Source organism: Hippoglossus stenolepis, chromosome 3 (assembly GCF_022539355.2).
Source record: "Hippoglossus stenolepis isolate QCI-W04-F060 chromosome 3, HSTE1.2, whole genome shotgun sequence".
Lineage (NCBI taxonomy): Eukaryota > Metazoa > Chordata > Actinopteri > Pleuronectiformes > Pleuronectidae > Hippoglossus > Hippoglossus stenolepis.
This window is the reverse complement of record NC_061485.1, coordinates 24,845,062-24,859,475: the sequence shown is the minus strand read 5'-3', so window position 1 is coordinate 24,859,475 and position 14,414 is coordinate 24,845,062. Positions and strand designations below refer to the sequence as shown.

The following is a 14,414-nucleotide window of genomic DNA, read 5'->3' as shown; positions in this document are numbered from 1 at the left end:
TGACGAAGGCTGGGCCCTGCCGCCACAATTACAAATCCTTTGTCACATCATGTTAGGTGTGAAGGATGCAGTCTGCCAAGCTAATAGGTAGGGAACATGGTTGCTAGGCTAGTTTTGGCAAGATAAACAGTAAACTGTGTTATTTTTCCAATAAAACATTTGATGTAAGTTAGCCACGTCACTTACACAGAGAATTTGTGTTTGGGATTTGTGTTTGTGTTTGGCAAGTCAAATGTTATAGAAACACAGAGGAAGTTGAGAAGACAACAGCAGATGCACAAGGATAAATGAGGCCTACTTGATCATAAAGACAGGGACAGAAAGAATACATTTTCAGATTTGGATGACACAGTTGAAGCAGAGCAGAGCTCATGTGTGTCCCAACAGCTCCAACCATCTAAAGCTGATTTTATACAATGAACTCCCTCACCTGTGCCCAGTGTGCTAAGATGGTCTCCTAAACTTTTTTGTACATTTGAAATGAGAAATATCTTCTCTATGAATACAACACCAAATCCTGCTCCGTGATGCAGTTGCTTGTCTCCAACATACATACAATTATTCCTTTGAGAAAAATAAACTGGGTGAATTCTTCAATTCTTGCAAGTAAATAACGGGCCCTTCGAAGGGCGGGGCCCATATCAATTAATGCAAGACAGACAGAGCATCAGAATTAATTTGGGGGGAGTGATGGGCCAGCGGAATGGAGTGCCTGGAATAACTGGGGTGCCAGTTGGTGTGGCTGGATATTTTTAACTGGGAGTTATGGCCCACAAAAATAGAAAAAAGAGGGGAGGACAACATTCAACTAATTTCATTTACATGTCATGTGTGAAGCTTTTGAATTTGTCAAACAGAAATATAATATATGATTTTAAAATAAACCTTTACATGCTCTTTATGAGTTTCTGATGCTGATAAACACTGCGGATTATCGCCCTAAACTGCAAGTGTTATTTTTTAATTCTTAAGGGCTCAGATTTTATATATGTGTATATACACTATGATACATTTTGTGTGCATGTGTATTTTCACCGTCTGAGCTCGCCAAGACAAAGTCTCCTTTGCTGATATGGGAATGCAGTATCATATATTCGATCTTGTATACACAACTGTATTTATAAGGCATTTAGCATATAAGCAAGATAAGACACTAAAGAAAATGAAAAATAAATCCTGGATCTGATCCACATCCCCACCGAAATCAAATGGTTTTTTTCCTGAGCCATACCACATTGCTCCACCAATTATTGTGGTTATCCATCTAAAGCTGTTTTCAGACTTGATCCGGAGAATTAGTTATGGAGTTTAGCCGCAGTCTGCCTTTCACACATTCACAACACAGCGGGAGGTTCTCACACAGGCGTGTTCACAACAGCATCAAATCCTCCGCATTATTCAGGCGAGAGGTGGAGCAGCCGGGTGCAGCAGGCAGAGGCAGGAAGTGACATATTAACTCTGCTGCGGAGATGACATAGATAGATAGATAATAGATATTGATCCAGAGGGAAATTTTGGCATTCCAGTAGCAAACACAAGAACATAATAATATTAAAAAGAATCAAGAACAACTACACATAATCTGCATTCAAATGATAGTCTAGCCACCAGAACGCCTAAAAGCTGTCACTGTAAATTAGTTTTTGCTAATGGAGATATTGACAACACAGATCATTTAAGTAAAAGATGAATGCAAATAGAGGTGTGCGAAGTAGAATGAGGTAACAAAAGTAACCGAGCGTGAGTCCTGAAACTAAATATAAATACAGATTTAAAGATAAATAAATGAAAGTTGTGCATTAGACTAACATAGCCTGTATCGACCTGCTGATGTTAAGTGTATTTTAAAAAAGTGAAAACAGTGCGTCTCGCATGATAGAGGCGTCATCGATCCCCCAATGTATTCTCACATAGGATTCTCCTGACTTTCTATGGACAGATAAAGTCTGCAGAAACTGCGGAGCCTCTCACTCATACTTTTGCGTTCACACATGCACCTTCTCTGGAGGATTTTACGGAGTTTGATGCATGTCTGAAAGCAGCTTAACAGACAGACAGAGACCAAATTCTAACCCGCCTTGGAGGTAATAAAAGAAAGTGCATGCCACTCCTTCCTTTGTCATATACTGTCAAATGTGACTTTTTGGTATAAAATAAAATAAATAAAACATGAAAACGAGTCTTTGCAATCGCTAACTCACGTTTGTTTTTTACTGAGCTCTCCTTTTCATAACTCTTCACACAATTAAACCAGAAGGCAATGTCCACTAAACTGTCAATCACAGTTCCAACCCCTGCTGTAGGTGTGTGTATCGTTTGGTTTTTGGTTTCAGCATCGTTTATAATCTATACAGTCTCACTGATATTGTTTACTAGGATATGAGACCCACTGTTAAGAAACTGGGTATTATGAGAAATTAACAGTGATATGATTGGTGGCCTTGTTCTACAATCTTACCATACCTAGCTAAATGCAACATTGGACTGAAGGTCGTACTGTGTGAGCACCAAGCACTGGTTCACCACCAGCTAAAATTATTTTGAATAAATACATTTTATTGATTGAATGATTCATTTTTCCAACAGAAGACACAGTTTGGTTTGGCTTGATGACAGGTGCAGTTGTCCTGGCAGTTTGGACTGAAGATTGTGAAAGACTTACTATTTAACGGAGATATGTTAAAGAAGGAAAGTGAGGGGACGTCTGGGGAGGATAAGGAATAGACTATGACATCAAGCATTTGATGCCCTTGTGGCTTCTATCAGTCTAACTATACTCCCTAAGAGAACTGTTTTTACATTTTTGGAATCCTTGTTATCAGCGTTCTAATGTAACATTAAAGGGAAAGTCTTTATCTACCCACCACTATGCCGATGGAGGGGTGGGTCAAGTTTTTGAATCCACAAAACACTTTTGTTTTGTGGATTAGGAGTCTCAGGGGTAAACAGTGTTGCAGCCAAATCCAATACGATTGAAATTACTGGGGATTCCTTCTTCAGACATAATAAAACAACAGAAAAAAACATATCATGCCTCCATACTGCTCCAGTGGTGTCATCCAAGTGTCTGGAAGCCCCGGCATTCATATTCAACTCAAAACGACATCACTTACACAGTGGACACTTTTAGTTTCACAGTTTTAATATTATTATTCCTCACCTTGATGTTTACTCTGAGAAATCCTAATCAAACCAGTTGGAAAATTACTGACAAGGTTACAAGGCTGTTTATCTTCATGCAAGCAGACTGTGCTATTGAAGGTTAAAAACACTGCCACCCAAAAGCAACAGCATGTCAATGGGATTTAAATATTGTAAATGTAATTTGTAAAATAAGAATCTTATGCCATTCTCTTGACCATAACCATATCTCTACTTAATAATCAACATATAATGCAGTTAAGTAATGTCAGGCTTCAAGTTAGTACATTTTGTGTAACTGTGAGGAGTTCACTCATATTGTAAGAAGATGCTCCTCCCTTGTCTAAGGCACAGCCTCAAAACAGGACGCTCTACCTAAAGAATCCTCGAACTCATTAAGTCTGTAACCAGATCTGTTCACATCTGTAAGTGACAGTCACCACAGCAAGAATGGGAAAGGTACCTCTGGAGAACGACGCCAAAGAAAAGAAAACCGAGTTCAGCTTAGTGCGCGTCAAAAGTACCTGGAAGCGTACCCGGGGAACGAAGGCCAACATGGACACAGCTGACTGTGTTTCTGATGCAAAAATGTGAGTTTAACATTGAACTTCACTTAACAGTCCTTTTAATAATATAGCACAAATGGCAGGATAAATGCTTCATCTTGGATTTGTGTATTACTTATTTAACCTTTTAATATAAATTCGTTTATTTTTCTTACAAGAGGTAATATTTATTTTGTCCCTTCTAGATACAATGTCGATTTTAGAGGTAAGTTTTGCATTCTGACATTAGCATTGTCTGAAGCATGGTCTAATGTTTAATGTTTACAAACAGTGTCTGTTCTGTCATCCAGAATCATGCCGTAGTTCACGTTTGCTATTTGCACAGAAAGAAGGTTCATGGTTAAATCAATGGAATGCACACGATGCAAAATGTGACGACACCATCATCTATTCTGTATTAAAAAAACTGGTTACAGTAAGCTTGAATTTAGGCAGCTACCGTCTCCAGTGTCAGGATTGTAAAGTGCAGCAGCAGATGTTCCTCAGGAGTCCTGGTCTATTGTAATGTGTGTGTAGCAGAGGAGACTGAATATTTTCAATAGTAGAAGCAAATTAAGTTCACACTTTCTCAGGTATCTCTCAGATAGCAGTCTGTAGGGGAAACCGATAATGTGCAAAGATTCTGTTGTAATCAATCGAAATAACATCATCAGCCGTTGGAGCTCATGTAGTTGTCTTGAGGGTAGACAGCCTTCATCTCAGCATAACTATATAAAAAAAAAAAGTACTGTAGAAGTTCAAGATAAAATTCCTTACATTTTGTCTATATTCCTAAAACTCAAGTTTTTACAAAAGAAACCCTAATGTTGAGAAACGTGTGTTACAATATGTGTTCTCTTATGAACCGTGCTCTCTGATAAGACCTTGTTTATTCAGCTTCTAGCCAAAACAGGGACCCAGAGTTTTTGGAGGCAGTGACATTTAATCTCCAAGAGATGGTGTTCTAACTAGATGTGATCCTAGAAATTCAGACAGGGATTCTCAGTAATAGAGAAACCATTTGGGTAATACAGACAAGGAGCCTTTTAAAATCTGCTTTTTTTTTACAGCTGGGTGAGGTTTGGCCCAGTTGGAGCAGATGTTGCTGATATGATTTGAACAATTTGCACATTATGGTTGATTCAACCGCAGTTAGATAAATGCATTCTTGAAAAGTGTAACATTCAAGTAGTGACTGAATAAATATTGATTCATGTTTGAAGTACTAGTATTCTGATGCTTGATTCCAAAAGTTATTTTAAAGTCATTGCTTTGGCTTCAGTCTTTTTCGTCTTGTGCAACTATTTCACACACACAAAAAAGACCTGATACTCTCACTGTGTCCACTATATATTCTGCAGAAACAGAACATTGTCCTCTGAAAGTGCTGATATAGTACCCGTTAAATAATAATGCATTTTTTCATGTGTGTTTTGTGGCAGCTATGAGAGCATCACAGAGCAGGGCACCTCTTGGACAGTGGTGAGCCCCATTGTCTTCACCTACAAGGTAACCGAGACTCACAACTTGCTGGACCCATGCAACGACACACTCCTGCTGGGTCAAATCACCGACCCGCAGCAGTTGGAGGACATTAAAAAATCAAGCAAGCCACTCAAACGCTTCATAGTCGTTGACCAGGAGGTCTACAAAATCTACGGTTCCAAGCTGACTGAGTACTTAGAGGCCAACAATGTCCTGTACAAGATCTTGGCTCTACCCACCACTGAGGAGAACAAATCCATGGACATAGCCTTGAAGATCATAGAGGAGGTCAACAACTTCTCCCTTGACCGGCGCAAGGAGCCCATCATCGCCATGGGTGGAGGAGTGTGCCTTGATATTGTCGGCCTGGCCGCCTCACTCTACAGGCGACGCACTCCTTACATCAGAGTCCCGACCACCCTGCTCTCGTACATCGATGCGAGTGTGGGGGCAAAGACAGGGGTTAACTTTGCAAACTGCAAGAATAAGCTCGGTGCCTACGTTCCACCCGTTGCTGTCTTCCTGGACCTGTCCTTCATACAAACCATTCCTCGAAGGCACATCTCCAACGGGCTGGCGGAGATGTTAAAAGTAATGATCATCTGCTAATACCATTACTTTCTATATAATAATACAATATGTAATATTTAAAGAGGTGGAAAAACCTTGTGTGTCCGTTATTGCAACACTTGAAGTAGAAAGGACAGCTTTATTGTAAGACCAAAGTGTTTGAAGAAAATAAAGGTGTTCTATATTCGTGAGTGTTTTGGAGTTTTGACCTCTTTGGAATTCTTCAGAAACCTTTACTCTACATTCAATATTATTCAACACTAGCCATTTTCAGTAGATAACCTACTTACTATGCTTTCTATGTGTTTTGCCTGCTGCTTTTACAGATGGCCTTGATGAAGCACAGAGGCCTCTTTGAGCTCCTTGAGAAGCATGGTCTTATGCTGCTGGACACTAAATTCCAGACTGATAAAAGCATAGATGGGCACAACCGCCTCCAGGCTGCATCGAGGGCAACTCGTTTAGCCATCACGACTATGCTCGAGGAGCTTGCCCCCAACCTTTGGGAAGATGACCTAAACAGACTTGTGGACTTTGGACACCTAATCAGTCCAGCATTAGAGATGGTAATTGATCCTTTAAGGCAGACACAGCTCAACACTATGACACTTACAGCCCACATGTGATTCTCAAAAAGAAGTTGTATGTACATTTTTACATCTTAATATGCGCATTGCATTTTGAAAGCAAATACCCACACCCTCATACTGTCAAACTTGTCTTTTCCATACAGAAAGTTCTCCCATCTCTCCTGCATGGTGAGGCAGTGAACATTGATATGTCTTACATGGTTTACGTATCTCAAGAGAGTGGTCTATTGACAGAGGAGGAGAAGCAAAGGATCATCAGCTGCATGGTGGGCCTGGAGCTCCCCGTCTGGCATGAGGCATGCACCATGGAGCTCATACAGAAGTCTCTGCAGGACAGACTGAAGCACTCTGGTGGCCTCATCAGAATGCCTCTGCCTGTTGGTCTTGGGCAAGCAGGTAAGAATCATCAGGGTGAACTTGCAAAACAGGAGCAGTAGCATAGTCCTCAAACAGCCTGAAGCTGAGCATGCATACAGGGAGTATATCATTCAGTTGGTAAAATGTTAGCAAACCATTAACATACTGGAAAAAGGCCCGTCACAATATTTGGCCAGCCTCATATCAGTCTGTATTTCAAAAAAAATATATATATACCTGTATATTCTTTCCCCCGGATAAGATGCTTTGCATGAGTGTATTCTTATGTTACCCAGAGCTCATGTAATATTGTATATGTACAGTCTTGTTAATGCTCTTTCTTTCTTTGCAGACATTTTTAATGACACATCTTATGAGACCCTGCACAGAGCTTACGAAAAATGGCGTGACGAGCTGAGCGTCAGCCACTGCACCAGTTCAATCCGAAGTGTAAAACTGTAGCTACTCTTTTTTTTTCATCGGAAAATAGCTGTAGAACATTTACCCACTGCATTTGAGCAACAGTCTTTTGTCCATCACGTGTTTTCATAATAATTTCTCTGCAAAGAGTGAGAATATGTAACCTAAATTTTGATTTGACAACAATCAAAACAGAAAAGAGTTGTTTGAGTTTGTTTAACAGTTTGATTTTCATTAACTGTATGTATAACCAAAGCAAGCTGCTTGCTAACCACACCCCTGTTATGACTGTGAAATATACCCTAAAACTTCATTAAAGCTTTTTATTGTTCATTAAACACAAGATAATTTTTTCATGCAACATTAGTTTTTCAGGCCTCCTGACATTTAAATCCAAAACTCTTTGCTTTCAGCCCTCCAGCAGCTCATCAGAAAAAAATATATGTGTCTTTTGCATGATGAGAAGCTAAAGCTAATATTAATAATGATTAGTGAAGCTTGAGGGCGTGCGTATAAGTTCCACTGGTTTACCACCATCGCCTAAAGTGAAGGGGAGCCCAAATCCCACTAGCTGTACAATTTAATCACCCATCTGAAAAGCCTGATAACCAGAAAAAAATTAATATTTCTTAGGGGTTGTTAAATTATTTTTTACTAAATAACACAACCTCGGTATAGGCCTGGCTATTTCTTTATGTGAAAGTTTGACTTCATCTTTCTCAAAAGTGGCCACAGCTTTAAAAAGAAATACTTGGTGTGGCATATTTTATGCATTAAAGGACACCAAATTTTGACATTTGCAAATTTGTCCACTTACTAATTTTCAAAATGCAAGCTAATACTCGAAGATAAAAGAACAGACCTTAGCCATGATGATATTCTTCCTGCTAGTACAAAGAGGAAGATCTTAGATGATATATTGCCAAAATGACCCATTGTTCATTATTAATTATGACTATCTTCATGGACAAGTGAAATCAATGCATTGAATGTTTTTTCAATTCTTTTTGGGAGATGGTTGTTTAAGGGATAGAAGGGATTTAATGAAAGATATTGAGTGAATTTTACCAAAAATCAATTCATGAATTCTTGATTATAACATGTTTTCGAGTCTTTAGTTCAAGTGAACATTTGTACCAAGTTTCAGGACACTACCTCAAGGTGTTCATGAAAAAGGGATGGACAGAAAACTTGAACATAACTGTCCATGGCTGTCACAGGTGTGAGGCGTAACAAAAATAATTTCTCTCTGTGTACATGGACCTTTTCTCAGAGTTATGCAAGGTAATGATGAAATAAACAAGTGGTGCAGGTCAACAAAGCAACTGAAACATTTGTGACAAAGGCTGCTGTGAGCCCTAGCATATGAATAATATTTTCATTTTTATGTTATTTTATTTCTTACATTTTAAATTAATTTTAAACAAAGTAAGATGGTTTCCGGAATTCAAATATGTTACAACCAGGATTCTTTTAATTGGTTTTTTTCTTATAACCAGACCCACAGTTTAAAAAATACCGTCATACATTATCAATATAAGGTACATTTACACTATATTGTCATGTTTCTAAATTCTCTTTATAAAAACCAGCCCATAAGTACAAATTCGGAAAATTTCGGATGTCTGACAACAAGTGAGAATAGGAAAAGATCAATGATGTGTTTTTGAGATGTTTTAAATTCCTCAGAGAAAAAAACAATCTTGAGAACTGATACAAACACAACAAGCTCTCTGTGAATAGAAAAAGAAAAAATATAATAAAAATAAATAAATGATAGTAATAATATTATACCTCATATTAACAACAATACTTCTCATTTGGTCACCGTTCGATGTGTCAGTTCTTCAAAACATATTGAGGGCATGGAGTTTAAATAATACAAACATAAATATGTTTAGAAACAAGTCTATTTATACTTCATATGTAATTATATGCATTTTTTTTACAATTGAATAATCAGAAGCTAGAATTTTACGTCCTGTCAACAAAAAATGTCTTCTAGTAAGTTTGAATATCAACATTTTGCACTTCTCTCTCAATATTATATACATCATATATACATGTGAAGTATGTTTTCACATGTATGTTATCCCAATTGCCAAGGACAGCTCAGTACACTGTATGCATCTCTAGAAATATCAAAAGTTAAAAAAGACAACAATTAAAAAGGCTAAAAACTGTAAAATTATCAAGTTGACTAATCTATACTGACAGCAGACATTTCTCAGCAGCCTTGTATTTGCTTGTCAAGTAATTCTGAGCTGTCCATCTGTGTGGAATCGAGATCATATGACTGTATCAATAGAGTGCACGATGGAGAAATGCAACAAAATAAAAATAGTTCAGCAATATTTGAGCAAACAATGATAAAAATATGAGATCAAGATGAAATGAGCTTCTCAGTTCCTTCATCCACTCCGTCATGTGGATACCTTTAAGTCACTATAATGTAGGCGCCTCATTAATGGGCTGCTACAGATGGAGGATGCTAACAGCTGTGCTCCTTCTCCTCCATACTGGAGCTGGAACTGTGGTGGCTGCTGGCGTTGTTGGAGCCGTCTGGGGACATAGAGGAGAGCAGGGGATCACTCGAGGAAATCAACGACAGGCTGTCCCTCACCAACTCCTTCATTTTACAGGTCCTGGAGTTTCCATAGGGGCCGGGGTCCCCACCGTCTGAAGGGATCTGGTCAAAGGTGATGGTGCCATTGTTCAGGTCCAGTGTGGTTGGAGGGGACATGTCGGGGTCCGAGCTGTGCTGGTAGAGGTCTGCGGGACAGTCGCCAAGGACGGGCTCCTGTTTAATGGCTCGGGCCAATAACTCTGACGTGCAGACAGATGGGGATGACACCACTGTAAGACCATGAGCGCGGGCCTGGATCTCCAACTCCTTCATGAATGAACAATCAAACAAAATATGAACACTTTTAAACTTAATGCCAGATTTGGAGAAAAAAAATTATAAACCCATTTTATCAGATTAAAGCATAAAATGGCACCAGTAATAGATTTGTCAGTGGATAGGGACTAAACAAGCGTAATGGAATAATTCAACATTTTGGAAAATGTGCCTATTTGTTTTCTTGGGAAGAGATAGATGGGAAAATAGATACCACTCGCACATTAATATGGTCAATGTGAAGCTACGGGTGGCAGGCAGTTACTTTAGCTTAAGACTGTGAGGGAAACGAATGGTCTGGCTCTTTCCAAAGTTAAAAAAGCCCCGCTTAAAGGCACCTCCAAATTTCACCTCAATATGTCATGATCACATTTGTTTTACATGGCACCAAATAAAAAGAGGGTTGTGTGAGTTTCTTCTTCTTATTATTATTCTTAAGTTCTGCAAAAATGTACAGAAGCTCAGGTTTTCTGACCCTGGAGTTTTGATTTAACTTTGTTGTAGAGCTGTTGCGAACCAACATGTTACACTGTATAAATTAGTGAGCTGGAACTGGTATAGTTAGTTACCTTTGGACAGAGCATGGCTTGTTGTTTCCCCCTGTTTCCAGTCTTTATGCTAAGCTAAGCTAACCAGCTACTTGCAGTATGTTTAATAGACAGACATGAGAGTGGTACTGGTCGTCTCATCTTAATCACAATGAGACAAAAATTGTTCAATACATTTTTACTCCTCCACTGGACATAGGTAGAAGCACGTGTAATATTAATATGGTATTATTATATATTATGAATTATGGCCTAAAGTTTGGCCTCTAGTAGTTGCACAGATGATCTAAATACCCCAAAACACTAAACGTGTATTAGTGAAGTACTGTGTGTGGGTCTTGGATTGTTTGTTTCGATGCACTTTTTTTTTTACATGCCTTGATATTTTCACTTTGTATTTTGCTTCTCTCGCCCTCTCTGTAGAATAACACACCTGTATACGCAGCATCAGGTGACGGTTTGCGTGCTCCACCTTCCTCTGTCTGCACTCCAGCTCCTTGGCTCTCTGCTGCTCCCGCTGCAGCTTCCTGATGTAGTCCACCGAGGCTTTCAGAATGGTGCCCTTATTCCAGCGCATGTCTCTGGGGTGTGCAGGAGACAAAGATCTACAGTCAGAGTCAGCTGACTGGCTGACCAGCTGACCAGAACAGCACGGGATTCTTCACAGCTGCTCTGGGCAGTCATGCCTTCACAAGTTAAGCACACATGGACGCATGAGGAGCAGGATGTAGATGACAAAGCTAATGAACAGACAGACAAACACTCACACACATAAACACAAACAGAAAGTACTCACGGGTCATTTGACTTGGGGATCAAAGTTCCCAGCTCTTTGATGCGGTCGTTGATGTTGAATCTCCGTCTTCGTTCAACTTCAAAATGGATGACACCGTTAGTTCAACTTATCAGCTCAATCAGTCTAAGTAGGTTTAAATACAGATCATAGAACAAATCAGTATACATCAAATAAAATTATAAATAATAAAGCAAATTAAAAACATTTTTATTTTGTAATTCCAACTCATTTAAAAAGTTTGATATTTCAAATTTGCCAATTTATGACTCCAAAAGTGCTAAAGACATATAAATAATGGAAATATTAAAATAACACTGCACCGATTTCCTTTAGGAGATCTATTTTATCATTTTATACTTGAAATGCAGTCTGTCATTTTGCTTTTGAACTACTGCATATTAATAAGTATGTATCAGGTAATTAACTGAGAGTCTGAGCTTTAAAAATGGTATTGTTTGGACTTACTTAAATTGTGGTTGTCCTTCTTTTGTCTCTCTTTAGCCATAGCACGAACCTCAGCCTCTGTGAAGCAAAGAGAAACGTGAACGTCAGAGTCTGAGAAAATCATCATCATTTAATTAAAGGGCTAATAAGACGGTGGTTATATAAAATGGTTGCATCGTAACATTTTAACATGTCTGCAACTTTACACATTTAGATCTTTTAATTTACCACATTATGCAACATTATCACAACTACTAAAAATATTATGCATGATCTGAGGATTACAAAAGGAAATTAGGCTAAAAATTCACATTCTATGATTAAACTTTATTCATATTGTGCGATTTAGTAATACAAAAAAATATTTGTAGTTTCTGAAAATCGGATTGAAAACAGCTATTACGGTTGACAGAACATCATCTTTTTCACTTCCGTTGAGTTTGCTTTGCTTACCTACTGGAAAGCCCTCTTGCCTTTGATAGTTTTCATACTGGCTACAGGATCCAGACTTGTCCAGTACTTGCTTCATGCCAGGAGCTGGAGTAATTATTTGGCAAATTATTGACTTAAGGGTATCTTGTGCATTTCCAAATTGCACACAAAATCGACAATGCCCTTGAGCAGTGGTTCTCAACCTTTTTTCAGTGATGTACCCCCTTTGAAAAAAAATTTCAGCCGAGTACCCCCTAACCAGCGCAAAGCATTTTTGGTTGAAAGAAAGATGTAATACACAGTGCTGTGCCATTAGTGTCTGATTTATTAAACTTTGTAACTAGACACTTTCAAATTTAAAACTCCATCAATGTCCATAACATTGCTCATTTGTAGTGGTCTCTCTTGAACTATTTGGAAATAAAAAGATATAAAAATAACTAAAGACTTATTAAAAAAGAAATAATTATCTCAATTATAAATAAAGATTTGTGCACATAAAAATAATTATCAACTTAAAGTGACCTCTTTTGGGATCATAATAAAGATATGTTCTCAAACTGAACTCATGAACTTAATTATAGATAAACACTTCTTCACAAAAAATAAATCATCAACTTAATTTTAAATAAAAGATTAGCTCAAAATAAAAAAATTAAATATTTATCATCTTAAAATATCTTCTTTAAGGATCGAAAAGAATACTGGTCTTAAATTTACAAACTGTCAACACTGAAGATTACATTGTTGCATTGAACTGAGTGAGTGCTTTTGCATTTACATTTTAGTGAGAAACTTGTGCTTGTGCTTCACTGAGGATTTTTGTCAGTCTTGGTGACAGGGAAGCAACTGCTGTGATCAAGCTCTTCTCCAGGCACAGTCTGTTTCTTTGCTTTGTTTTGATCACAGTCATTGCAGAGAAGGAGGCCTCACATAAATATGTGGAGGCAAAGGGTAGTAGCTGCTCCAAAGCTTTCTGTCCCAGGTGAGGGTGCTCCTGCTTCACACACACCCAAAACTGTGTGAGTGTGGATGTGGCAAACTTCATCTGGAGGCCCCGGTCAGATGACACTTCCAGGAGTTTTTCCTGATAAGTGACAGGTAGCTTGTTTCCGTTTGCTTCGGGGAGGCTTTTCGCATTGTGTCTTGAGATGACCTGAATTCAGAAAGTTTCCTCTTAAAAAACTCAGGTGGCCGCTGAAGATGTGCTGGCTTCATGCCACTGTTGGCTAATCTCTCCCCACAGAAAAAACACAAAGTGTAAATAACCCAATCTATGTTATTGTTAATATTGTTGAAGTGTCTTTCTGTTATTTTATTGTGAAATATTTGCTCGCTTTAAGGTCAGACAATTTCATTTCCGTTTTTGTATTACATGCTTTTATTTTTGAAAGTGTTCCGGTAGAGACGCGGACTTCCTGTTATGAATCTGTTTTAGCGCCCCTCCGAAGAGGCACAAGCTCTCACGGTGTTTAGGGAAGTTTCAAATAAACCTGAAAACATCACTTAAAGTCTCAACCATCTTTCGGGGGATATGCTACACAAAGCCTTGGGTGGGTGGCAACTCGTGGACGTAAATCCCATTAAAACATATTCTTGTGAATACTGACGGAATTTTGCCGGCTCTGGTTTCGCCTTCTCTGGCACTTGTCCCTCCGTGTTTTCAGCGGCATCGCTGCTGCGCTTTAACCGCGACTCCATTGTTTGAGTTTTCAAGGCGGCAGTGATGACAGGTGACGACAGGTGGCGTGTGCCAGGTTGGGTCAAACCATCCTGGTATGGGGGAGACTCGGGGTTTTTAGGATAATGAAATTGAATAGCCTACTGAATATAACATTCAGTTCATGAACTTACACTTTTATTGAATATTTATTAAATAACAATTTTTAAAGGATTTTTGAATGGATGCTAATTTTAAATATATTTAAAAAAAATCTCACGTACCCCCTGGAGTGCCTTCACGTACCCCCAGGGGTAGCGTACCCCCATTTGAGAACCACTGCCCTAGAGTAATGCTCTCACTTCATACATTGATGGAAATGTGTTCTATTTACTCCTTAATGAGGATTTAACCACAAAAACACCTCACTTACAGAGAAAGAGAAAAAGTAATCAGACCTGTAGACATATGACAAACTTGCAATAGTGTGTATTCTAATGTGATGTAACTATCAGGTGTGTATT

General features: G+C 38.6%; 2 protein-coding genes across 2 annotated transcripts in view; one reads left to right on the top strand and one right to left on the bottom strand.

Annotated features, from left to right (window-relative positions):
• Positions 1 to 3,591: 3,591 nt before the first annotated feature.
• Positions 3,592 to 7,150, top strand: eevs (2-epi-5-epi-valiolone synthase). Its single transcript, XM_035151710.1, has 5 exons — positions 3,592 to 3,731; positions 5,129 to 5,762; positions 6,068 to 6,307; positions 6,475 to 6,727; positions 7,041 to 7,150. Exons 1-5 carry the CDS (start codon positions 3,592 to 3,594, stop codon positions 7,148 to 7,150), a joined length of 1,377 nt encoding a protein of 458 aa, XP_035007601.1.
• Positions 7,151 to 8,560: 1,410 nt separating this feature from the next.
• mitfa (melanocyte inducing transcription factor a) overlaps positions 8,561 to 14,414 on the bottom strand; it is a 28,824-nt gene continuing 22,970 nt past the window's right edge. Inside the window, exons 5-9 of the mRNA XM_047338621.1 lie at positions 12,252 to 12,335; positions 11,820 to 11,876; positions 11,355 to 11,430; positions 10,992 to 11,139; positions 8,561 to 10,001 (exon numbers count right to left, since the gene is read on the bottom strand). Coding sequence (XP_047194577.1) covers positions 9,600 to 10,001; positions 10,992 to 11,139; positions 11,355 to 11,430; positions 11,820 to 11,876; positions 12,252 to 12,335 — 767 coding nt within the window. The 3' untranslated portion in view covers positions 8,561 to 9,599. The remainder of the gene's footprint in view (positions 10,002 to 10,991; positions 11,140 to 11,354; positions 11,431 to 11,819; positions 11,877 to 12,251; positions 12,336 to 14,414) is intronic.